This window comes from Struthio camelus, chromosome 19, assembly GCF_040807025.1.
Source record: "Struthio camelus isolate bStrCam1 chromosome 19, bStrCam1.hap1, whole genome shotgun sequence".
In the NCBI taxonomy this organism is placed as follows: domain Eukaryota; kingdom Metazoa; phylum Chordata; class Aves; order Struthioniformes; family Struthionidae; genus Struthio; species Struthio camelus.
Genome location: NC_090960.1, coordinates 15,112,452 through 15,139,770, shown reverse-complemented (window position 1 = coordinate 15,139,770; position 27,319 = coordinate 15,112,452). Strand labels below are relative to the sequence as shown.

At 42.2% G+C, this 27,319-nt stretch overlaps 1 protein-coding gene across 8 annotated transcripts in view; it reads right to left on the bottom strand.

The window, feature by feature from the left end:
• Positions 1-1,552: 1,552 nt before the first annotated feature.
• GAS7 (growth arrest specific 7) overlaps positions 1,553-27,319 on the bottom strand; it is a 124,165-nt gene continuing 98,398 nt past the window's right edge. For 7 of the 8 annotated variants that reach the window (XM_068913238.1, XM_068913240.1, XM_068913239.1 and 4 more), the window contains 5 exons: positions 19,078-19,206; positions 16,931-17,054; positions 12,918-12,997; positions 10,884-10,982; positions 1,553-10,379 (listed from right to left, as the gene is read on the bottom strand). In XM_068913238.1, the coding sequence (XP_068769339.1) occupies positions 10,266-10,379; positions 10,884-10,982; positions 12,918-12,997; positions 16,931-17,054; positions 19,078-19,206 (546 nt within the window). In that variant the 3' untranslated portion in view covers positions 1,553-10,265. The remainder of the gene's footprint in view (positions 10,380-10,883; positions 10,983-12,917; positions 12,998-16,930; positions 17,055-19,077; positions 19,207-27,319) is intronic. The other variant, XM_068913242.1, reaches the window with a different exon arrangement.

The window sequence follows — 27,319 nt, the reverse complement described above, 5'->3', positions numbered from 1 at the left end:
CCTAGGCAAGAATAACCCCAGGCACCAGGACAGGCTGGGGGCTGACCTGCTGGAAAGCAGCTCTGCAGAGAAGGACCTGGGAGTGCCAGGGGACAATGAGTTGACCCTGAGGCAGCAATGGGCCCTTGTGGCCAGGAGGGCCAATGACATCCTGAGATGCATTGGGAAGAGTGTTGCCAGCAGGTGGAGGGAGGTGATCCTGCCCCTCTCCTCAGCCCCGGGGAGGCCTCACCTGGAGTCCTGTGTCCAGTTCTGGGCTCCCCAGGACAGGACAAGAGAGGCATGGCACTACTGGAGAGAGTCCAGCGGAAGGCTACGAAGATGAGGAGGGGACTGGAGCACCTCTCCTCTGAAGAAAGGCTGCGAGAGCTGGGCCCGTTGAGCCTGGAGAAGAGAAGACTGAGAGGCGATCTCATCAATGTGTACAAGGATGTGAAGGGGGGGTGTCAAGAGGATGAGGCCAGTCTCTTCTCCGTGGTGCCCAGTGACAGGACGAGAGGCAACGGGCACAAACTGAAACCCAGGAATTTCCATCTGAACCTGAGGAAAGACTTCTTTGCTGTGAGGGTGACAGGGCACTGGAACAGGTTGCCCAGAGAGGTAGTGGAGTCTCCTTCGCTGGAGATATTCATAACCTGCCTGGATGCGATCCTGGGCAATGTGCCTCTAGAGGACCCAGCTTGAGCAGGGTGTTTGGACTAGATGATCTCCAGAGGTCCCTTCCAACTTCCACTGGTCTCTGATTCTGTGACATCTTAAAAAAGAAAAAAAAAAAGGTAGAGCTGTGGAATGCCATTCTACAGGCAGCTCCAGTAACTAAATTGTCATGAGTTCAGAAATGGGAAATTATTAGAAGAAAACCCCGAAATGTCTATGAGATATGTAGACGATGCCTTTACCTTCAAGATCCCTGAACTGCCAATCCTTTGCAGTTCCAAAGAACTGCAGTACATTCTTGTTTGGTTTTCCTTTTTTTCTGGAAGTATCCCACACTGGCTACTTCTGCAGATAGTTGTTGAACTAGATAGGATTTTGGTAAGGTTGATTCTGACTTCTGTCAAAATCCCTGCTAACATGCCTATTAGCTCAAATATCCAAAATAGAAAAAATTATTAACAAACACATTTTAGAACAGTCTTCTGGGCTCTCTCTTCACTTAAGCATCAAGGAGCACATGGAACTTTCAGGTAAAGAATGGGCTAAACACTTACAGCTCATGCCCATCTCAGTACAACTGCTCTGAAACTGATCATGGTCAGCTTACCTGCTTGTTCAAGAAACAAAAACATTTAAGTATGTGTGTTTGTTTAATTGATTTCCAAAAACACATGAAATTGGAAGAACTGTACTCATCTGAATATCATGCGGACATCTGAAATAGATACAAACAAGTAGGTTACACCTGAGTGATGTGATTGCACATTCAAGCAGCATTACACTGATCTCAATGAAGAGTAAATGTGCATTTGGCACCCTCAGTGTACTTTGATATAGCAATGAAAAGGTGTGTGGCTTTGGTAGAAGTAAAAATAAGTGGGTAAAGACAACGCCATGCTCAATATGTCTCTGTACAGTTTATTTTACAGGAGATGAGATGAGCATTGTGGTGCATAGGAACTTGAAGAACAGTATAGGAAAATACAGTTTAACCATATGAAACTGTTTTACACTAAGACAGAAGAATTATGTAGAGCAAATGCCTTCAACATTGAAGGACAAGATCCACAGCTGACATAAATTAGCTTCCATTAAACTTTGCCAGTTTATCTAAGCTGAAGATCTGCCCCTTAAATCTTTTCTGCATTCAGCTTCTTCAGTAAGTGATTCCTTCATATATCTTTACTGAACAAAAGCCATTACTATAATTTGCACAATGATCCAGTATTTACTAGTTACCCAGACAGAGGTTGCATGATACATAAACTATTTAAGGGGTCTATTCAGCCAAAATTTATGGAAAGATATAAAATTTTGGTTAAATATCTTTGCAAAGAAGTCATTAGTACTGGCAAAAGACAACTTTCCTAAAAACTTGGAAAGCATTTAGCAAAAGTTACACAAAAAGGACCAAACAGGCAACTTCATTTTAGTAGAAAACTCTTAGTATAATACTATTGATCGGGTCTGCCTTTGAATCCCTGTTTTTAGAACTGGATTTTTCATTCTGTCTTGGTCTGCTGAAAGAAAAGAAACTATTGAAGGAGGACGAGAAACCATTTGTCCAGTACTAGTACCTGCTTTTTTCATAATGATAGATATTCCTGTCTCTAAAGAGTGTTCCTCCCCTGATGGAGTAACATAATGGTAAACAGACATGAAAATTTCTTAGATTCAGCCATCACCTCAAAAACTCCAAAGAAGCAAGAGATTTCAGGCCAAATATTCCCAAATTTAAATGACCAGATTGGCATGTCATGCAGATTTGAGATCCCCAGAAGCACTATTCAGCTTTACACTTCCATTACCAGAAAATTTGTTCTAAGCAACTGCTTCAAAGAGAAGCGTCAAGGTTTGCTTTTTAAAAAAAATAGCACTACTTAGGTCTAAGATGCCCTTCACTCAACTATTTTTATGCGAAATTCTCTGCTTATTCTGGAGAGACACCTTTACTGAAGGATGTGTCAGAAGATTAGGTTAGCAACTGTCCTTTAATGCAGTTGCTTTTAAATCTAACATTGCTAACATTTTCTACTCCATTTTCAGCACTGAGAATTTATTATGCCTGTGCTTGACCATAAATGATCAGTGAGATAAAGGCAGGTTTGACTGATATGTGGTTGCCCTGAAAGATTCCAGAGTGCAGAGCAAGGAAGGAGTGTTGAGAATCCTGCGACATCTGTGCATCTGGCTGCTCCTGAGTTTTGGAAATGTATAGGGTGACTCAATGTATTCTATATAGTTGTATGAGGTACAATTTAAAGAGGCACTTTGGGGGGGGGGGGAATGCTAGCTGAATTTTAGTAGGGTTGCAGTTCAAGCCATTCAGTGAAACAATGGCCCTGAAAGACTGCATGTATTCAAAATTATAGCCTTGTCTGCTCACTGAATCTGAATACAGCAGCCGAAATGCTTTTGTTCTGAAATTTCACTGAGTTTGTCACTTATATTACACTAAAAAATAGTTCAACTTAATGTCAGTTGAAGAGATTAAATTGGAATGTTTTAATTTTTGTAAATATTTTTCCCATAATTATTATGCTATTGACCTAAAATGCAACTTTTATCAGTCTCTGAAAGATTTTATCAGTGCATTATTGTTAGAATCAGATGCTTAGTTAGGCACAAAAAGTTTCTGCCCAAGGAATGCACAGGATTACAAATTTAAGTCAAATTGTGCTATATGTTGGTCCCTTCAGAAAAAAAAAAAATCTCCAGGAAACAAGAATAAATGGTGAATAGCACAAAAAGGAGTCATTGCACTTTCAAACTCAGTGGCTGGCAAGAAAAGAATAAAAATAGAAGAAAAAAACCTCTCTAAAAAACAAGCACTCATCACTCAGAACATATCCAAAAGCATGAAATTTGGTCGGCACGTTAAAGCAACAAAGATGTTCTATGAAAATTCAAAATTAAAGAAAAGGTCCTGAAAGCTGGTGTAGGTCAGTGATGAAGGTGTGGCTATAGTAACAATGAAGATGAAAAATCAGAATTGAATGATTCATATTTATACGAATAAGATCTACTATAAAACAAAGAGATGAATATTATTTATACAGTAGTCCTCCAGAAAAGACAAGGAGTTGATGTGAAAGAATACATCACCACTACGCAACATAAAGACTGCATGCGCCAAACTCTTGGAGAATGCCTGCAAGCCAGGCTCGACACATCTCTCCCTATCTTAGGGTCAGTTCAGTGCAATGGTGCAGGACATCATGATAACGCTAAGTGCCAAAAAGCATTCTTCAGGTATCAATGTGGTGTTGCCACAAATCAGCTGTCATGACTGATGCTAGGCTCTGTTATCAAGGAATAGCTACAAGGGGTCATTTTGTCACTGATTTTTGTGTGCGAAGGAAAACATTGGTGAGCCTGTTCCAGGGCTCTAAGGAAGGTAAGTGTGTACTGTCAAGAAGCTCAGACCTGACTGGGACAGTTAAACATTTTCCTGTCCTATGTGCTTTTTTTTAAATTTGAATCTGCTTGTGACTATTATCTGCCTAGTTATATTAAATATGACCAGCAGGCTCCTGTGTAAAGCCTCGTATGACTCCACAGTGCAAAGGAGCTGGGACACTAGCCAACCATTCCCTATCACTGTATTAGTATAGAAAGAATGCCCATATAGCAAGATTTATTCGTAGCAATGCTTTGGATAACGCTGCCCCTGGGACCTCATTCTCCATCTATTTCAAATATGCTGTGAAGCAAGAAGCCTGCATACATTCCAGAGAGCTCAGTGATAGGAAAGATTCTCTTGAAAACGTCTCTTTTAATATTGTCCTTTGAAGAAGTGTTCATACAAAATGGAAATCTGAGCATGTACAGGATTGCCTCTAGGACACCAGATCTGACTCACATCTCTGGGAACACACCCAGCAGGCTGTGCTAGTGCAAAATACATTTTTTTTTGTTCAGAAAGGAGCAATAGACTGATCATACCACAAAGTTATATTGACTCATTCCAGGGGGCCCTTCAAGGTGCTAGTTTGTATTTCTAAGGTGCTTGATAGAAAAAGACCCAGCTGGGTAGGCAGTGCTCTTCTTCTCCCTGCGTGCAATTGAATAAACAGATGGACAGAGCCACTTTTTCACTTGCCTTGGGATTTGGATTCTGATAGCTGGCATCAGAACCATGAGACCAGTAGGCCCTTGCTCTAGAACTGCATTCCCGATGTAGCCTGACACAGTGTCTGTCATGGAGCTGCTGGAAGTTGTATGTATAGCAGCTAGATGTTATATATTCAAGTGTTTGAGGTTCTTGTTTCTTAAGGTTTACTTTTTATGCATACTTGAAGCCTAATGAAAAAAGAGGTTTATGCAATCATATAGCCTGATTTTCAGTGTCTTATCACCTACACACTCCCTGTTGCTTTCCTAGAAATCTGAATACTGAGGACTTCTAGAGAGCAGGTCAAAAGAACAGTGTAAAAGTTCCTACCTAAAGACTAAGGAGTCTAACTTGCAGCAACTATTTAAATAATGTCTTAAATAACAAGGACAAGTTTAAAGATGCTCTGAGAAGGTCTGAGCAATTACAACTGGTAATGAGCATTTGCCAGCTTCCTGTGAATACTTTACAGCAAATTTCTGCTGGGGAGAAAAAACAAGAACAAGAACAAAAACAACAACAACAGCAACAACAAATGGGTGATTTGAATGCAGCTTGCTGTCAAAACACAGGTACGCAAACCAAACTGGCATTACAGTGCATGGCTGTGAGGTAAACGAAAAGCAGCTAATTCTGCAACATGAAATTGCACAGATGAATAAAGCGCAAAGAGGACCAGAGAACAAGCTTGCATGCTACATTTTATGCACGAAAGGAAGAATAATTTCAATGCTCACTGTAACTGTGCAACAGGCAAGAGTACAGCTATTACCCCTCAAGCATGGCTGCAGAGAAGGAAAAGTTTCCTGGAGACAGAACAGTGATTTTCATACATCTTTTCATTGCCGTTTTGACTTTTTTACACTTTTTTTTTTCTCCAATTTTAAATGCACTCTCTAAAGATCCCAGAATCAAATAGTATTCATAGAACGGAACACTAGAAGATTTTTCAAAAGAAGTTCTAAATGAAGAAGTGACGAAGTGGGTTATGGAAGTGAGTGAACCTGGAGCAGGTTGGGAACCTGAAAATTAGGCCTTTTTGGAAGTTCTTCTATGAAAGCAACTGGAATCTTGCCAGTTGTGGAAGAAGAGTGTATTGGCTCCTGTGGCAAAGGACTCATCACTTTCAGATCACTTACTCATCTAGGAAACAGCCAACATCATTGGATCTAGAACTAATTTTGTGAGGAAAAAAAGTTGAAAGAAAACTTTGGAGAAAGACTTTAAAGAAGAAGGACTTTCCATTGAGTAGACTGTGCCAGAAGATGGCCTAGAAGATAGCAGGCAGGCTGCTATAGAGGATGAATAGCATATTCTCATTCTGATGGCAGCTGAGGTTACAGTTGCTTAATACCTCACCTGTTCTGGCACCTGAGTCAGGGCACCAAAAGGATTCAAAGCATCAGGAATTCATGAAGCCTTCTAGCTTATGCAATGGTAAAAAGCTCCAGTTGAATCAGATCACAGGAGAATGAGGCTTGACAGGATGAGACAAGTTGCTACAACATTGTTTAGACAGAGAGTCAGCTACACAACAAAGGCAGGCTTCTGAAACATAGCAGTTTCAACAAAGAACAGGGCAAACAGAGCTATTAGATAAGAATCAAAGGCAAATTCCCACTAATTGTACTAATTTATGTGAAAACAAATTACACTAATCAAAAGGTTGCCTTCTGGTCTATGACCATAGAGCCATACAAAGATTTAAGATAGGTATGTCAAACAACAAAAAGAGACTGATACTAGCAGATGCCTAAAACAGTAAAAACTGCTACCTAGTTTGTGGACTATCTGCTGGACAAAACAAGGTGATCCCTGAGCTCAATACCTATTCTGTCCTTTATTTTGTAATTCCTATAATCATTTACTTTCAAACATCATCATGCCTGATTTTGCTCTGGGAGAGAAGCTAATTAGGATGATTTAACGTATGAGGAAAGACTGGGTATGATTGTATTTTTGCAACTGAGTGGATGATGAACGTATGAATGTTAAAATTCTTAGTGTCACTTTCCTAAGAATGAATGAAAAAGAGGGTAGGGGTCCATGCTCCATTTCAGAGATGCCACTACCTAATTTAAAGTTGCTGTCCATTCAGAAGCACAGGGTCTTGAGCCTTCCCTAAATTATAAGATATATTTCAGTGTTCACAGTCCATTAGAAGATCCATTAGAGAAGGGAACACAGGAAGTTCCATTTGAACATGAGGACAAACTTCTTTCTTGGGAGGCTGCCTGAGCACTGGAACAGGTTGCCCAGAGAGGTTGTGGAGTCTCCTTCCCTGGAGATATTCAAAACGTGCCTGGACGCAATCCTGTGCAATGTGCTCTAGAGGACCCTGCTTGAGCAGGGAGGTTGGACTAGATGATCTCCACAGGTCCCTTCCAACCTCAGTCATTCTGTGATTCTATGAACAGGTCAAGTAACACTGATCCCAAGTAACTGTAGTGTGATATTGTAAGGGGTTTCCATTTTCCAGAAATAAGCTGGAAACTGTCTAATATCAACAACAATACTTCCAACACTTCCACCAATAACAGATTAAAGTCTTGTAATATAAGTAGTATTTCACCTGTTGTACTGTAGTTCCATGTGAGAGTCTGGTAAAGATTAACCATCAGTTAACAAAAGTTAGGTACAGGTGATCTCCTTAGATTATTGATGTGAAAAAAGATACAGCTTCCGTCAAGGGAATTATGGCTCTATGCAACTCAACTTCCTGCAACATTTCAAATGGACCAAAAACTAGAAGTAGTTGATGCAAAACTGTCTGGAAATATGTAGGAAAAAAAAAACAACAACAAAAAAACAAAACAGAAACTACAACCGAGAATTGAGAGCAGCTTAAAAACAGTCCTGAGAGATATCCGTGCTAACTGACAGCATTTCCAGTTCAATATAGATAAAATAACAAGTATCTATGAAAAAAAGGGGAAAAAATGTAACTGATAACAGAGCATTTCAGATATCTATTAAGGAGAATACTTTATAAGTGCATAACTGGCTTGGTTTTGCAATCAAGAGTTAAAAAGATGTGGTGAGGTGTTCTCAGGACTACTCATTTCCAATTGCAATACATCTTAGAATATAGGGGTCATATGAGATTTCAGCTCTTAAGTACTCCAGTAGCTTTTGGATGTCGAAGTTTTTGTGTGTGTGTGTGTGTGTGTGTGTGTATGGTTTGTTTGTTTTTTTTTTTTGCTGGGGGCTGGTGAGGGAAAGAGTGCATGTCCTCCAAAGTGCATGACAGAAATCACAAAAATACATATCAGTATGCCAAACACTTATTTGTAGTATTAAGGACAGAGAGTGACTGAATTATCAAAGAAGACTGAAAAAGGCAGATCAGTACAAAATTTCCCTGTTTGAGAAGCAGAAGAGTCGTCTAGGAATCTTTTTTTTAAGTCTAACGGAGTTCAAAGACTCAGTGGTGCTTAGACAAATCATATTTTATTTGTATTGCATAGGTCTTTGCAGGTGCTTAGGAGAGATTCAGGTTCTAATGTGCTGGATGCTTCCCACATAGAGAATAAAATTATAGTCACAAATTCAAAAATATATAACTCAAGTGCAATATGGTAGGTCTCAGGTCAAAAAAATCAGGAACACCAGGGCATAGCGACACAGTCCTGAACATGCAGTGATCATGACACTGCACCTGCCAATGTCTGATAAAGGTTGGCAACACAGCAGAGCAGCGGGCTGAGGAGACACTTACAGGAAGGGAATGATTTGCAACATTAGAGATTTTTAGAGAGTTTTTTTTTTTTTTAATGAATCTATATTGGCAAATAAATGGTTACGTAAGAGGGAACAATAGCAGAATGTAATGAAATTCAGTTTGAAATTACAAGCCAGAAAAAAAGTCACTGCAGCAATATTTAGAATATGCTTCATATAATACTTCTCTGTGCCTCAGTTTGTAAAGGAGAATATTAATGCTGAATCATCTGATCACAGCACTTTGAGAATTGTGAATAAAAACATAGGAGTGTAATAAAAGCAGCAATTCAGTGCCAGGGAAAAAAGGATATTAATAATGAGATGAAGTGCAGCATGGCTGTGGATCAAATCAAATAATACAGTTTGGAAACTGTAGACAAAAGAGTAAACACTGATTAAAGGCCACAGTGGTGAGAATCCAGGTTTCTGCTGAATCTAAAGCAAGAATCTTGAGAATCTTGCCACCATCTGAAATGCTGAAAATATATTAACAGTAACACTCAACAATAAATAACAAATAACAATGGGACAAGAAAATGAATGGCTTTGCAAAACCAGTCTCCAAACTACGCAACATTATGTGCCAAGAGCAGTGGTGAATACTTCGTAAAGGAATTTACTATAGTAAAGGTAACAAAGGAAAACTCTGAGGTTAAGAATCTGATTGTGCAGAAGGTACCTGTATCTGCATTTGAAGTCATCTAGAATCATGGATACATGGCACCTTTGAAAATCAAGCTCTGAAAAGATTAAAACCCACAGTTTAGCTAGACAAGAAGTCAGCAGTGACTTTGTAATTAAGGACATCTAAAGACTGTGATTATTCACCTGAAGGAACCAACAAAGCCCAATTTAAACCTTGATCCCAAACAAAAGGTAGGAAAACTGTCTTTAAGGAGATACTGTGGGAAAATTTCCTGCACAAACAGGAAAGGTTTTGAACATCTCATTTATTCCATGCTAAATAACCTTTTCCTGCCATTGAGGGCACTCAGACAGCTAATGAGGTAGGTATAAGCACAACCAAGTCTTTCCTCTTAAATAATGGTGATAACACTTTCAACCTTATTATCTACTGACCTAGAACAGAAATGATGAAGCTAACGTGTTTATGTATCCCTGAGAGGGAGTATAAAACAGGAAGGACATGAGCCTTCTCTGCAGCCTTTTGCCTTATTTCCTATTTTGGGAAACCCTTTCACCGTCATGGTGGGAAATTGTGTTATATGAAACAAATGTATCCTCACAACATTGATGTGAGAAGTATGTTTATTATAGATGTGGGAGCCAGAAAAGTTAATTGACCAGCCTATGGCCATGTAAGCAGTCAGTGACAGACCTGGGATTCATGACGTCCTTGCTTCCTGCATCATGTTCAAATAGTTACCTACTTGCTAGCCAGAAGCTCATTGCATGGTTGTTCTAACATACCATATAAACAGAATCATGCAAGGGTTGTAGCACAAAGTCACTGAAGAACAGAGCTCTCTGTACCAGAAAGCAGATTTCTTCTAGAAGCTGCGTCCAATTGGGAACCTCTGGTGGGAAGTGCACACCTGGTTTAACCCTGGAATGTTTGGTGCTTAAGGCTTAGCACAATGAGGACCATTTTAATGACTAAATGTAACAGAGATAGCCCGTGCAGGCATAAATTACAAGGTGTCTGGTAGTGGAACAACCTTCTCTCTGTGCTCTTCTGACTACTAAAAAAAAAAAAAAAAATTTAGCCTGGTTAATTCAGTGGACCCATCACATATAACCACATATCAGTCTATATTTCCATGTCCACAGGTCGGATATCTCCAGTTTTGTGTTCTTTCACCCAGAGTTCTCTGTCTTTGGCAGGATCCACTTTCCGAAGCAACTGATCCACAAGCTCTACTGTCTAAAACGAACAAAAGAAGAATCAAAATGTCAGAGATGTTTCAAGCTGAGATGAACGTTATTCTGAAGTCTTAAGCAGTTATGGGCACGCCTATATTGCATTTGCAGATGAGTGAGAACTGCATGTAGTCAAGGCTGGGTGGACAAAAGCCAGGTCTGAATAGGAAGCCTAGTAGTGGTAAGCAGAGAAAAGGCTTGTTTATAACAGCAAGCAAAGACAGGGTTCCTACAACAGGCATTGGCCAGTCAGCCTTTCACCCCTGTACTGCAACATATACCTTATTTCAAACATAACCATTTAGTATATATCAGCATACATCCCTTGTACTTAAATATTTGAAAACTAACTTTTTTAAGATTGTACTTCTTTCCCAAAACAGTAAAACTGTCTATTTACCATCTTCACTTCCTTTTGTTACAAAGCCAGTCAGATTAGAATATGGACTGTTCTGCTCAGCTGAGATGCAGTAAAGACCAAAAGGGCTGAGGAGAAAAGCAAACTTACGCTTTGGTTGAACATGTCTGTCTCATGCCGCAGCTGTGTATACTGGCAAAGATGCTGTCGAATCATCTCCACCCTTTCTACTTCTAGTCTCTCAAGCTCCTGAAAAGCAAAAAACAAATCCACATTTTTCTTAGAAGCTGAGCTTGAAGGCCTGGAGGAAGGCTGACAAAGAAAAATTTGCCAGTTAGTGTGATGCTGCCCCAGGGCCATGCTTTGGAGTTGAACTCTGCAGTTACAAATCTCTGATTTGCAGAGAGCAGATGGTAGCAAACAACAGAAGTCATTTCAACCTGAGCCAAAGGATAGAAAAGAATATCTAAAGCTTGCTAAAAGTGAGACCGACAAGGGAGAGACAGGAGCTGGTGCCTTAAGGCATATTGCAAGCAAGAGGGAACCTGTTTCCCGATGGAAGCTTTGTATGTTTTGTTGGTCACTCCAGAAACGATAGTGATTTCACAGGGAAGGAGGAGACCGTGTTGTGGTGCACAGCTCTGGCCTGACTACACTGGGTCTGATCAGACACCGTAAGAGCAACTTTAACTGTCTACCAGATGAAGAAATGGGATAAGTCTCCTCCTAGTTCAGCTAGCAGTCAGCAGACCCCAGCAATGCTTTAGTTGAAAAGGCAGGTTGCTGGTTAATGTAGTGCCCTTACAGAAAAATGGAACACTTTGAATTCAGACTGCCTTACTTAGCGCACGAATTCAGACTGCCTTACTTAGGGCACAATATCTGTGCAACTAGAATACAGAATTTGGCATCCTAACACTAATAAATACTCCATAGGAAGAACATGCATTATATCTGTGACAGAAACTTCCTGGAGATAGAAAAGCAAAGGAAATACGGATCTTCAAACTCAGACTTTCTAGAGTTTGTGTTTCATCTGAACTGACCTGTACCTGAGTTGATCAGATTTAGACATATTCACTTGTACTAAGACTTGTCTTTAGGTCTAGTTTCTCAGCCTGCATTTTATTTCAAACAAACCTGTTACGCAGCCTGCAGGCCATGATTTTCCTTTTGAACTGTTTACTGGAGCACTTCTGAATCTTACTAATTCTTCAAGAACAAATATGCAGCTAACATACCTGTTCATATCTGGACTCATTCCACCTTTAAATCACTGGCACTGATGGTCTGTGTGATTTGTGTCAGTGAGAAAATACCAGTGCAGGTGAGAGCAGAATCAAATCCTTTATATCTAGGGAGACCCAACTTTTTCTCTCACTCTGCTTTTCAAAAGAGATCCATCTCCTGGATTTCTATTCACCAGTCTGCCTTTATTTAGTTAGGAGGGCTTAAATACTGCACTGACACACACTTCCAAACGCTCAGCGCTGTTCTACCCTGCTTCTTATTTGGAGTTTGTGTTTGTCCAGTGAAAAAAATGCATGCAAAAGATATTTTTATTCCTCACTTCTGGTAGCCACTAGCTGCCATTTAGAAGGGCTCTAAGGAATGATATAAGGCAGACACCATGAAATCAAATACAGGTATTTCAGAAAATGAGAGCACATCAAACCCGGAAGAGTATCTTGGCATCTTGGTAACTAACCCTGGAGGTATAAGCCCTTAGCGAGAATACTGTGAGCTGTGTTATCTTCAGAGAAGCTGAAAAATAGACAATTAAATCATACCTCTTATAAGCTGGCAATATTTGGGGAAGAAATAGTAAAATTATGGGATTAAAAAATTCATTAATATAGAAATACATTCAATGACTGATCATGTATCTTTCCTTGTCTTCCTTCCTCATTACTTCATTCTTCCTGAGGTTAATTCCAGCATTCTGGCTCCTAAGCAGTTCTAAACAACTGCCAGGTTTAATGCGTTCTGCAAAGAAAACAATTTTTCCTTCTTTCCCTAAACAATATGACTTTTTCTTAGAACTGAAAACAGGAAACACAGCAGGAGATTTATCATCTAATTTTTCGTACTGCTTGGCTTTTTGACTAGCTATGAGTTATGAATGTTATAAGCTATTACAACTTCCAGTGTTTTAAATGTGAGATGGCAGATGGAGTTACATACCAGAGTGGTGGTCACCATTTCTTCAAACCACTTGGACTGGGCTTGATTGTAAAGATCCACACAGCGCATCAGGTCATCTCCTGAAAAGTTCAAGACAGCAACACATTAGTCTTAGAAGGAAGTTGCAGTTCATCTTCTGTATACAGATTCAGAATTTTTTAAATTCAGTCCTGAATGATTCAGTCCTGAATGCAGTTCTGTTACACAGTATTTGTTAGGGTAACAAAAACAAATTTCAGCAAAATGCATGCACCTGATGTTTGATAAGAGATCAAGTGATTGGGTACAAAAAGAATGAGAGAGAAAGACAAGATTTAGAAAGGACAATATGAACACTAAGCTACATTTCACAAAATGTCCGGAATTCTGAAAGAAAGTTACTTCAGTTAAAATAAAACCTATCCTAGACAGAAAATTATATCACAAGAAAAGTAATTAAAATACAAAGTCAACAGTAATAAATTATGCAGCTAAGTCACAGCAACTTCGTAGTTCAGACTGCACAAACCCGTAAGATGGGTTTACAACAGGAGAGGCTCAAGCTGCCTGAGATCAAGGGAAGCTTATTTGCAAGCTCAACCCAGCTGTAAAAACATGTAACCTCCAACTTCTGAAGATGCATGGATTCCAGTCTAATTTTCTGGCTTCCTTTCGTGTTCAGGATAGTAACACAGTAAGCTGCTGCTATTTCATTTATACTCAGTTGTAGAACTACATCTCTGACAGAAAGGGGAGGATGGATGGCAAAGTGGATTACACTTCTCAGAGATTGCTACTTACTGGTTAATAATCTTCTTTAAATGATGCTTAGTTACACCTTCCCTAATGATTGTCATGCCCCGGTCCAGGGCTCAATTTCAGAATGTTCTTTTAGGTGCAAAAAGATCTTTATGCATAAACTGGGGAACAATCAAGCTTAAAAATAAGACTACATAGGCCAATCAAGTGCCAAAGCAGCAGATGCATCTGAAAGTCTCTCCCACTTGGACTTAGAACTTTGGTGGTAACCAAAGTCTATAATGAAACCAGGATTCAGACCTTAACACTTGGAAATGAGCACATCTGCCCAGACAGGGGGTGCCTGGATTATAGGCCCTCCTCAAAATAAAAAGTCTGAACTAACAGCTCTCACATTCCAGAAATTCCCCGGCCATCAGACTACATGATACCTTAGCCAGTAATACCCTCCATCCACCTGGGTGAATTTGAGCCACTATACAGCCAGGAACATGAAAGTTATGAAATGCATGAACAGTCCATGGAACCAGACAGTAGAAAGTACTGTTACTTAACAGTAACTGGTGAAGGGGCCTCTGGAGGTCTCTATTTCAACCTTCCACTTAAATCAGGCCTAATTTCAAAGCTAGATCACTAAATGCTGTTGCTGTGCACACTTCAAGTATCCCAGCTGGACAGGGCTTATCATAACAATACCTCTGGCGATAAGGCAAGGCCTCTCCCTTTCATACACCATGAAAATGGCATAAAGCAGGGGAGAGAGATGGGGAGACTCACACCACAGCTTTAGTTATGCCTATCTAATCCACAACTCTCCCTTGCTTGTTCAGTAAAAACCTACAAGCAATTTCTGTGGACACAGAGGAAACACACGGAAATTGTGAATTTGCAGATAGACAGTCAAAGAGCATCTCTCAACCTCCTGTCACTAATATATAGCCTTTTTTATGTAGCTTCTTCAAATGGTTGTCTAACACACAGTCACACTGTGAATGACTCTTTTCAGTGTCCTCAAAACCAAGACAGGTTATCTCAAAGTCTCAGAGTCTTAAAAATAAAGAGTGAAGGACTACTCTACCAAGGGACGGATCTATGAAGGAATGAAACACAGAAGCCCTGGTTGAAAGATATTTTTAGCAAAGGTGCTAGTAGAGCTGCACATACGGGCTTTACAGATCTCAAGGAAGATTGTTTCTGATGGATCCTACAGAAGTGGTTTCAGTCTCTGCAAAACATGTTTAAGTGCCATCAAGTAGTTTCATTTTCACTACAGTGTTACACACACTATTCAGTGTCCCTTGAACAGAAATCATTTTAATCATTAAGTAACAGAGGAAAAATGGCAAAAAAATTCATATTCAAATAAAAAGACAGTAACAGGCAGCACAGGTAATTCCACTTCTGTGGTGGGTGACTATGACTTAGGGAAGAAAGAAGGAAGAGTGATGTTCTAAACTGAGCAAAAATCAGTAACTACCCTTGGCAGGAACTTCAGACAGGTCCAAAATTCAAATGCTGCTCCCAAAACACCACATAAGGAGGATCAGCCATACAGGCCTTTATTTTGCTAATAGTTGTGGCTGATTCAATGGATAACTGATTGACTTCTACAGAGAGGAAAAGTCTATGAACATGATATTAAAGATTGGTAAGGATTGTCTCATGAGGGAAACAAAAACCAAGAACCAAACCCCACTAAGAGGCTCCAATTCCTCCACGAATTCAGCTGCAGGTGAATTAGAAAAGGCCAAGAACCCTTATGTGGGAGAAGAGAGGCAGAAACTCAGAGGCTCAACTCACTTTCAGTAATAACTGGAAGGGACCATACCCTGGAAGGGACCTGCAGAGAAGAAGCCCAGAGTATATGAGCATGCCTGAAAGCGTGAATTTACAGATCCACAAATCACACCTAGGAAAGTCTTAGCTGGTAGGCTGGGATCTGACTCCTTGTTGCTTGCTCTTCCTCTAGATCCATAATCACCGAATCACAGAATGGCCAAGGTTGGAAGGGACTTCTGGAAATCATCTAGTCCAAACACCCTGCTCAAGCTGGGTCCTCTAGAGGCACATTGCACAGGATCGCGTCCAGGCAGGTTATGAATATCTCCAGTGAAGGAGACTCCACTACCTCTCTGGGCAACCTCTCCCAGTGCTCAGGCACCCTCACAGCAAAGAAGTCTTTCCTCATGTTCAGATGGAACATGTGTGTTCGTGTGGTTCAGTTTGTGCCCGTTGCCTCTCGTCCTGTCACTGGGCACCACGGAGAAGAGACTGGCCCCATCCTCTCGACACCCCCCCTTCACATACTTGTACACATTGATGAGATCACCTCTCAGTCTTCTCTTCTCCAGGCTCAACGGGCCCAGCTCTCGCAGCCTTTCTTCAGAGGAGAGATGCTCCAGTCCCCTCATCATCTTTGTAGCCCTCCGCTGGACTCTCTCCAGTAGTGCCATGTCTCTCTTGTACTGGGGAGCCCAGAATTGGACTTAGTAATATTTGCCTTCCAGGTTGCACAGTAACCCAACTTCAACAGGAGTGATGCAGAGCATTCTTATTTCAGAACATCCTTTAGTTTGTTGATACTTCTATGGGGTTGGGAAACTGTGTTCAAATCTCTCAAGTTGTGAAGGGCTAAAGCCATAGATCTCCTACCTCCTGGGCAAGTACCAGTTTCTTGTGTAGTGGTAATAGTCTTCAATAGACAGATTTTGCTCTGAACTAAATGCAACCTGAGTAAATTACAAGTGTATTTGGGAAACTGGGATCACTAACTCAGCAAAGTCAAGATCAAGACACAATACCAATGTTTCTGCCTGAAAACTACAGCATTTAAGCGGTCTAGGTAAGTTTACAACTACTGAACCTAAATTACAACTAAAAATCACTTCAGACTTCTTCAGATCTGTTTTTGAAAGTTTCACAAACATTGTTATTTCAGCATGCCTTTACAAAACAAAAGGAGAATGAATACACTGTCCTTTTAGTATTTTCACCCCAATTATCAAAATCATTCACCATTTTCTGATGCCTGATTTGGAAAAACTTGGGTTTGTTTCTTCACAGTATTTAACACCAAACATACTAGTAGCCTAGTTCACTTTGATTTTGTAGTTGCAATCTTAAAAAAAACAGACAACAGCCTCTCCCCCCCCCACCCCAAAACTCACAAGCAAATAGATGGCTGATTATAACCCATCTTGTTCTTGTTACATTCTTCTTGCTGGCTTCCTGGGGCTATCTTTACATCCTACTGGCTCACAGACACACGTACTCACCTGCCTGGGTAGACTTCCGTCTGGCCTTTTTAATTTCTTCTTCTGTCTTGTTGCTGAGCTTCACCTCTAGTTGCTGAGTTTTCATTTCCAGATCCTTCTGTCTCTCTGTCAAGGCTTTCCGGGCCTTGGAGTAATTAAAAGATAGTCATATATTTTACAGGAAAACAGTTTCCAACTGCACTCTGCTGTCTATGTCTATTCTTCTATAGAAACATCTGTCAGTAAGAAGTCAGGGATTCTACAGAAAACCGAATACTAACTGGGACTGCTATGACTCAAGTACCTATGACACTATGTGGTGTTAAAGCATCTGCACTCTTCTTAGGTTTCTAACTATCTACCTTACAAAGGTAGCGTACAAAATGCAACATCAGACTTTCACATTTCATAGTAACTTTCTCACTATTTCTAGAACAATCACGGGAAAATTTCTTCTAAATGCATAACTAGTATCACCAAGATACATCTTTCACTTGCTTCTTTTCTTAGGCTCCAAACTGTTGAAAGAATTTCAAATATTTTATAGAATTTCTCTTAAAGTACCTTCTAGCTTTCAGTTTAAATTTATCAGAATCTAGTAGCAAAAAGTTTTTGGCTTATTTATGAAAGACTGATTTAGGTTAGACAACAGTAGTTCATAATTTAGAAATCAAGAACCTAAGACCTGGTTACAACTGATTATTTAAATTGCCTTACTTTAAAGTTCTTCAGGCTTTTAAATTCAGATTTGTCTATATAATTATTGAAATCATACAGCAAAATGAGTGAGGTGTCTGAACAAATACTCTTAATTACCACATACGCTTGTTGTCAACTCATTTGCTGAGGTTGCCTAAATACATAAATTAAAAATCACTTGCTTTGCACAGAGCATTTCATTTGTTATAAAATAGGTCACATTTTTATTTCCTAAGTTAGAGCATTTAAAGATAATTTGGATGCTGATATTTTGTTAGCACTTTGTAGTTTTCTACAGTCATACCAGTTTGTGAGTCACAGTGCTCTGCAAGCAATTATTTTACACTTTTCAATCTACAGTTTTAAAGGACGTGGGCTTAGCTTGGCAGCTCACAAGAGGGAGCTGCAGTAAAATAATCTGGTGAGAAGTTGTATCCTTCATCAGTTATAACTGCAGATAATGGCTATTTCTTTTCATTCATTCTTTTCAATATCCCTACTGATGACTACTGTTTCTTTGCAGATATGATTCTCAAGAACTTATTACGTTGGAGAAAAATGCCTTCCCTGCATACATATAGTCTAATTATTTTGTGTATCCTACCACACAGTCTACCCCTGTGAGAATTCTCTTATGAGCATTCAGATCTTTAATGAAAGCTCCAACAACATCATGGTATGCTGGGTGAGATATTTTTATTTGCAGCTCATTCTCAAGAGCATACTGAGTGAGGATACAACAGCAAACAGCCAAATCATTTCGCATAATTGTGTTGGCAGCATCACAGAGGTGGAGATATCCAGTTTCCTGCCAGTTGCTGATAAGAGAGCACCTTTCATAGACATTACACTCCATAAAGCATGATCTCAGTTGCTTACCGGATGTTTATATTGAAATTGCACCAGATGCAAGAGTGCTGCTATTATCTGGGTTTTTGAAGTAACAAGATTTGCTATGAGGCACAGAAAAGCAGAGCCTGGGAGAGTTTTCTTGCAAATTCTCATGACACATTTGAGCTGCCTTCCTTGGCTATCTGCTTTTGGTCACTGTAGGAGATAGAATACTGCGCTGGATGAACCTTTGGTCTGACTTAGTGTTGCTATTCTAATGCAATATTGAATAAATTTTGAGGGCAATACATGTGACTTCTGGGCTCACATGAGCTAGGAATATTTTAATCAAATGTATTCAAAGTACATTAACCCAAAGTGGGAGGGGTGAGATGCAACAGAAAGCCAGTTCAGTAATAACATTAATCTTAGCATTGGCTGTAGCCCCCAGTTTCCCAAAACTCAGCTAAGCAGAAAACCATGTCTGGAGTCTAGCTATGCATAAGTTATAGCAGAAAGCCCTCAGAAGAGTCCTTTGTGGTTCTTTGTGGTAGAATAGAAACTTTTCAAGAGGCAGCTGCTTTCTTATTTCAGACACCAATATCCTATAAAATCTCAATTTTGTTCTCTGCTCCCACCTTTTCGACTGCTGCGTAGCGGCTGGCCAGATGCTTCCGTAAGTCTGCAATATGATGGTCACACTTTTTCATGTCTTTCTTAAAGTTCTCTCTAAAGTTGAGCAGGGGTTTCTCTACCTCGCTCTGAAGCTGATAATGAAAACAAAAAGGAAGAAATGCTAAGAGTGAGGAGCCAGTTAGTACCACTTGGCTCTTCTCCTGAGCTGAGCTCAGGACAAAGAAGTAATAATACATACACTCAGCCAAAGGCACTGCTATAGGAACATTTTCTTTCCTCAAGACAACTCCGAGTAAAGTTACCTCAATCCTCACCTCTACAGAAGATAGCTCAGTTACGGGAAAATTTACTAAAGGAAGAAGAAAAATAAATCTTCTCTTCCTCTCCTCCATTAAGACTTATCTTTTCTTACACGTAAGATCAAACTGCAGACAATATCCAAAGCACTGATTTACATACTCTGACTTCAGCCTGATGAAACTTACCAAAAAAAAAAGTATATAAACGAAAGCACCTGAATGTGACTCCAGTTAGGGTCATCTGGCACACTGAGGTTACATGTCTAGATTTCCTGCATAGTGAAAAGATATCTAGCAGTGGCACATCATTTTTATTTCTGCCAAATATAAGGGAGCCTAAAAAAGTCGGAGTAGTTAGCTGAACCTCTTTGAACAGTGGCAAGAAACCAATGTGAAATTAACTCAGGAGAAAGCCATCAAGATCGCATAATGTGACTGCAAACACAGCTACTTATCTCTTACAAGCAAGACCTGATAGCAATAGTAAACTCTATTAAGGTTTGTATCACACTGCTCTTTAGCCTTCTGATATATAGTTTGGACCTCCAGAAAACAAGTCCTTTGAAGGAATACAGATATTTTGTCTCCCTAGAAGCATCCCAATGCTTTCTTTCTATTGTCCTTTGTGCAGGAATGCTGGGCTCTGTCAGTTCAGGTGACTTGGGTTCATAATCACCTCATACAGCCCACAGTGGGACAATAACAGATAGTTACTGTAACCAAACTTTTTCAGCCTTTCTCCACTGTTATTTTAATGGAGAAGGACACTTCATTAAAGTTCAGTACAGATTTTTAATGTAGAGAGACTACAAAGAGACTACAGGGCCTAGAGCACCTGTTCTAGAGAGGTTAATAGAGCTGGGCTTGTTTAGGCAGGTGAGGAGTGAGACACTGGGCTTTCCAATAGTAGCCTACAATTACGTGAAGGTCAGTCGCAAGGGTGACGGAGACAAATTCTTCTTAGTACAGCCAGGCAATACAACAACAGATAACGGCCTCAAACTGAGTGCTGGAAGGTTCAAGTTGAGTATCATTAAAAAAATAGCAGAAGGATGTGGAGCATTGGAACAACCTGAACAGAGAGGTTATGAAATCTCTGTCCTTAGAGGTATTCAAGACAAACTGGCTAGAAAAAGATGTAGCTGAATTGATCTGGCGTTGGTAATAGTCCTGCTCTGAGTGGGAGGTTGGACTAGACACCTCTAGACAATATTTCTACAACACTCTCATGAGGATGGCCCCAGAACAGATAATAAAGGCTTTTCACAACTTTGTGGTCCAACATGGTTATTCAAGCTCTCTTAAGAACAGAGGTACAAACCTGCAGCTGTGCCAGAAGCAGTCTCAGAGATCAAGGAAAATAAGAACTGACACAGAGAAAAGTTCAGGATAGGTTCAGTGAACTTTAGAGGTAAAGTATTACAATTGATACAGATGTCTGTGTCAACCAGAGTTTGAAATAGTCAAACATTCCGAGTGCCCTTCAAACCTCTCCATCATTGGGAGAGATGGCAATCTGACTCATCTGACAAAAGCAGACACTGCTGAAAAAAAAAATAAACAAAAATCACCAGGGCCAGGAATAGATCAAACAGGAGGACATTTCACTAGTATTTTTACTTGCTCAAGAAAAGTAAAGATATTCACTTATTTCATACAGTTTATAATGGAACTGGAAATTCTGAGATTCTCATACAGATGGTAAATGCACCACCAGAAGGCTCGAAATACTAACAGGGCAGCTGCTTTCTCCAAGTCCTGTGTGCCGGGAATCAAGAGGCAGACTTCTCAACAAAGACAGTCATCTTCCTTCTAGCATCATTATCCTACTTGAACTTCCATCTTGCAAGGCATATCACAAGCTATGAAAATAGACCTTACAAAAAACTCAAACGTGCATGAGCAAAGATTTTAAGAGCTGCAATATAGCTGACCATTTTAATTCTCTTTCTGGTAAAAAAAAAAAAAAATTTGAAAAGGACTTTCTAACGCATGCAGTAGGTGAAAAATACATAGACTAATTTCCTAAGAAGTTGAAATTTAAAACATTAGTGGATATTGACAACACTGACACTTACCCATTACTGAGTTTCAACTAGATATTATAGAGGACTTGAGATCTCAAGAAGTTTGTTAAAATCACTTTTCAGGTATACAACAAAGGCCTTGCTTCTCTGTGTATATCTGTACCAGTGCAGGAGAGACGTAGGCAGAAAGAGCCATAAAATTAATCGAGCTACTAAGCATGAGAGAACCTATGCTGCTGAGTTATCATAAACTGTGGTACAAAAATTCTTCTGGTCACACATGCACTTCTTTGCTCCATCAGCAAAATTTCCAGCATGGCTCGAAACATTTGGTCCAACAGGCAGGGCAGTGTACTATCACAGAATCGCCAAGATTGGAAGGGACCTCTGGAGATCATCTAGTCCAAACACCCTGCTCAAGCTGGGTCCTCTAGAGGCACATTGCCCAGGATCGCATCCAGGCAGGTTATGAATATCTCCAGCGAAGGAGACTCCACTACCTCTCTGGGCAACCTGTTCCAGTGCCCTGTCACCCTCACAGCAAAGAAGTCTTTCCTCAGGTTCAGATGGAAATTCCTGGGTTTCAGTTTGTGCCCGTTGCCTCTCGTCCTGTCACTGGGCACCACGGAGAAGAGACTGGCCTCATCCTCTTGACACCCCCCCTTCACATCCTTGTACACATTGATGAGATCGCCTCTCAGTCTTCTCTTCTCCAGGCTCAACGGGCCCAGCTCTCGCAGCCTTTCTTCAGAGGAGAGGTGCTCCAGTCCCCTCCTCATCTTCGTAGCCTTCCGCTGGACTCTCTCCAGTAGTGCCATGCCTCTCTTGTCCTGTCCTGGGGAGCCCAGAACTGGACACAGGACTCCAGGTGAGGCCTCCCCGGGGCTGAGGAGAGGGGCAGGATCACCTCCCTCCACCTGCTGGCAACACTCTTCCCAATGCATCTCAGGATGTCATTGGCCCTCCTGGCCACAAGGGCCCATTGCTGCCTCAGGGTCAACTCATTGTCCCCTGGCACTCCCAGGTCCTTCTCTGCAGAGCTGCTTTCCAGCAGGTCAGCCCCCAGCCTGTCCTGGTGCCTGGGGTTATTCTTGCCTAGGTGCACGACCCTGCACTTGCCTTTGTTGGACTTCAGGAGGTTCCTCTCCGCCCAGCTCTCCAGCCTGTCCAGGTCCCTCTGAATGGCAGCACAGCCCTCTGGGGTGTCAGCCACTCCTCCCCCCCAGTTTAGTATCATCAGCAAACTTGCTGAGAGTGCACTCTGTGCCTTCCTCCAGGTCATTGAGGAATACGTTGCACAAGACCAGAGCCAGGACTGACCCCTGGGAGACACCACTAGCTACAGGCCTCCAACTTGATTCTGTGCCACTGACCACAACCCTCCGAGCTCGGCCATCCAGCCAGTTCTCAATCCACCTCACCGTCCACTCATCCAACCTGAGTTGGAATCTTCCTGAGTTTACCGATGAGGTTGTGAGGGGGGACAGTGTCCAAAGCCCTGCTGAAGTCCAGGGGGACAACATCCACTGCTCTGCCCTCCTCTATCCAGCCAGTCATCCCGTCATAGAAGGCTATCAGATTGGTCAAGCATGATTTCCCTTTGGTGAATCCATGCTGACTACTCCTGATCACCTTCTTATCCTTTGCATGCATGGAGATGGCCTCCAGGAGGAGCTGCTCCATCACCTTGCCAGGGATGGAGGTGAGGCTGACAGGCCTGTAGTTTCCTGGCTCCTCCTTCTTGCCCTTTCTGAAGACTGGCGTGACACTGGCTTTCTTCCAGTCCTCAGGCACCTCTCCTGATCTCCAGGACCTTTCCAAGATGATGGAGAGTGGCCTAGCAATAACATCCACCAGCTCCCGCAGCACTCGTGGGTGCATCCCATCGGGGCCCATGGATTTATGGATGTCAAGTTTGGACAAAAGATCTCTAACCTGATCCTCCTCAACCAAGGGAGAGTCTTCCTTTCTCCAGACTTCCTCTCTTGTCCCCAAGGTCTGGAATTCCTGAGGACTCGCCGTAGCAGTGAAGACTGAAGCAAAGGCAGCATGCAATAACTCTGCCTTCTCTATATCCTTTGTTACCAGGGCACCCCACCCCATTCAGCAGCAGGCCCACCTTGTCCCTAGTCTTCCTTTTGCTACTGATGTATTTGAAGAAGCCCTTCTTGTTGTCCTTGACATCCCTTGCCAGATGTAATTCCAACTGGGCCTTAGCCTTCCTTGTCGCATCCCGGCGCACTCTGACAATGTCCCTGTATTCCTCCCAAGTGGCCTATCCCCTTTGCCACATTCTGTAGACTTCCTCCTTCCTCTGTTGGAGTTTGGCCAGGAACCCCTTGCTCATCCATGCAGGTCTCCTTCCTGCTTTGCTCGACTTCTTATTCAGAGGGATGCACCGCTCTTGAGCCTGGAGGAGGTGATGCTTGAATATTAACCAGCTTTCTTGGACCCCTCTTCCTTCTAGGGCCCTACCCCACGAGATTCCCCTAAGTAGGTCCCTCAAGAGGCCAAAGTGAGCTCTCCTGAAGTCCTGAAGTTGCAGTCTTACTTATTGCCCTGCTTCCTCCTCGTAGGATCCTCAACTCCACCATCTCATGGTCACTGCAGCCAAGGCTGCCCCCAACCTTCACCTCTCCAACTAGACCTTCTGTGTTTGTTAGTGCAAGGTCTAGCATTGCACCTCTCCTCGTTGGCGTCTCCACCACCTGGGTCAAGAAATTATCATCAACCCTCTGCAGGAACCTCTTTGACTGTTTGTGCCTAGCTGTGCTGTCTTCCCAGCAGATGTCAGGGTGGTTGAAGTCTCCCATGAGAACCAGGGCCTGTGAGCGTGAGGCTACTTCCAGCTGTCGGTAGAAGGCCTCATCGATGACTTCCTCCTGATCAGGTGGCCTGTAGTAAACCCCCACAACAGTGTCACCCATGTTAGCCTGCCCTTTAATGCTTACCCATAGGCTCTCAGCTTGCTCTTCATCCACCCCGAGGCAGAGCTCCACACATTCTAGTTGCTCCCTCACATAAAGAGCATCTCCACCACCTCGTCTTCCTGGCCTGTCTTTCCTTAAAAAGCACATAGCCCTCCATGACAGCATTCCAGTCATGTGAGCTATCCCATGATGTCTCTGTCACTGCAATGAGATCATGGCCCTGCGACCGCACACAGAGCTCTAATTCTTCCTGCTTATTCCCCATGCTGCGTACATTGGTGTACAGGCATTTCAGAGAGGCAATCGAGCATGCAGGTTTCTCAGGACAGGTGCAAGAGGATCCTCCATAGCCATGTCCCGTACGCACTCCCCTGGCTGCATGCACCCGCTGGAGGCATCCTGACTTGAGCAGCATTTTACTGACTAGCCTGACCCTATACCACTCCCCTTCCCCCATCTTTCCTAGTTTAAAGCCCTCCTTACCAGGCCGGTCAACCTGTTGGCAAAGACACACGTGCCCCACTTAGTGAGGTGGATCCCATCTCTCCCCATCAGCTGTTGATCTTCAAACAGGGTCCCATGGTCATAGAAATCAAAACCCTGCTGCCAACGCCAGCAGTGCAGCCAGCTGTTAACTTGGAAAATCCGCCTACTCCTCCTCCTGTCCTTCCCCCTCACAGGCAGGGTTGAGGAGAAAATGACCTGGGCTCCCAGACCCTTGACCTCCATCCCCAGAGCTCTGAAGTCCTGTTTGATGGTATCCAGTTTGCCCTTGGTGTCATTAGTGCCCATACGGAAGAGCAGCAGAGGGTAGTAGTCCGATGCATGGACAAGCCTCGGCAGTCTTTCCATGACATCTCTTCTTCGAGCCCCTGGCAGGCAGCAAGCCTCTCTAGCGAAGAAGTCAGGTCAGCAGATAGGTGCCTCTGTCCCCTGCAGCAGGGAGTCACCCACAACAATCACTCGCTGCTTCTTCCGGGTGTTCCTGAATGACAAAGAGTCTGGCAGGCCAGTTGCCTCCCTTGAAGCCATGCCCAGCTCCTCCTCAGCTTAGAGGGTGCTAAACTTGTTCCTCCTGGTCACAAGGAGTGACCAGTTTCCAGCATTCTTCTACAGCGTTATGATGTACTGTTTCACAAGGCACAGAGCCCTCCGGCAATTCCACTGCTGTGGGAGGCTGGGACTCCTGGAGCTGCACGGTCGCCAAAAACACCCTGTCAATCTCTTGCTTGTCTTCTCGGATGGTACGCAGCCTACTGACTTCCTCCCATAACTCCTTTACCTGGTGATACAACTCATCAACAGCAGCACACCTTCTGCAGGAGAGCTGACTGTCAGCCCAGGCCTCACCGAGAGGCCCCAAGCACTCCCTGCAGCCTAAGACCTGTAGAACTGCCTCTGATGTCAGAGGGTCTGTCTGGGTTGAAGCTTCAGACACAGCTGACGCAGTAACTCCAACAGCCACTGGGGAATATGCTCTGCGGCAGGTCATGACCATACCTGGGCACACTACTACAAGAAATGTGCTACATACACATGTGTGTGCTACCTGTAGCACACACTACTACAGGACATGAGGACACTTTCTTTGCCTTTTGGCATCCTTCTGCACAAACAGCTGCATCTGTTCAATGTACTCTGGGAGCTGCACTCTAGGCCTGGCTCTTATAGAGGCCTCTCCCTAGCACTGACTCACAGGGTGCTTGACCCACCCTAATCAAGGGCCACTTGGATCCAAGGCCCCAACTCCCTCTGATCAAGGGCAACCAAGAGAGCTCGTTATGAGCAGCTACAGCTAGCTAGAGCTTCCCAGGAGAAGTTAAGGCCTCCTGTAGTTGTCCTTGCCTAGCTCTCCTTTCTTGTTTGCACTGTCTAGTTCCTTGGGGGTCCCCAGAAAGCCTCCACAACTTCCAACAAGGTCCACAAAAGGCTCAAGCAGAGCCCAGACACTGCTGTGCAATCTGCTGCATCTGTTCGCTGCCTCTGTTAGCTGTACTGTATGACTCTATGGCTAGTCTCTATGTCTCTTCAACTACTATAATGTATGCATATCTTCTCTTCCATAACAGAATCTCCCTACTGGAGTTAAGTGATGGATAATTAGATGGCTGGAGAAGGGGTTCAATATGATGATGGCCTTCTTGAAGGATCCCTTGCCTGTACATATCTTGTCTATAGCTATCATTCCAGTCTGTACAGGCATGAGTGGTGTAATAACACCCCATTTTCTAAATGCCCTGAGAGTGCTGTCATCTTCTACGATGGCTTCATAATTCCCCATGTAACAGTGTTTTGAAGGAGTGCCATGAAAGTTATTCAGTATCTTCACAGGTAATGTTTACTTTTGAATATTCTTGGTGTATTCTGCACTGTACTGCTTGTTTTGTGTACAGCACTGTCTGGTTTCATTTGACTATCAACAAGAAATTCAGTTACTATATTTAAGAATAACTTCTCTGGGAATAATGGCCATAATTTATGAATTTAAAGTATGCTGTTAATAAAACAAAGCTGGGTCTACCAACTGCTTGTCTTCCAAAGCAAGTAAAGCAGCAGCATGGAGAGAGGTCAGAGGATGCTACAGGAGTTCCTGTGGAGGGTTTATAGAGAAGCAGAATAATGAAAGAACCCATATATACTGTCTGACTACTTGCATGCTCTACTCCAGGGTGTATTTTTTGCTCTTGGAAATCAATCTGTGAGGCCAACAGGCAGCAAAAAGTATTTCATTAATTAGAAACCTGAAGTAGTAGAAGTTTGAAAAAGAACAGTAGGTTACCAAGGCAACTGCTGGCTGCCTTAGAAACCTGTGCATAATCACTCATAAACAGCGCAGAGCTATAATTTTCCTCCAGAACATAACTATTGTGCTTAGATATCTGGAATTATATTGAATGTGATCACCCACAGAGGTTAACATAATGTAACAGGATGCAAGATTATGTCACATGTGCTAGAAAAGAACAGATAAATAGAATGATTTTTAGA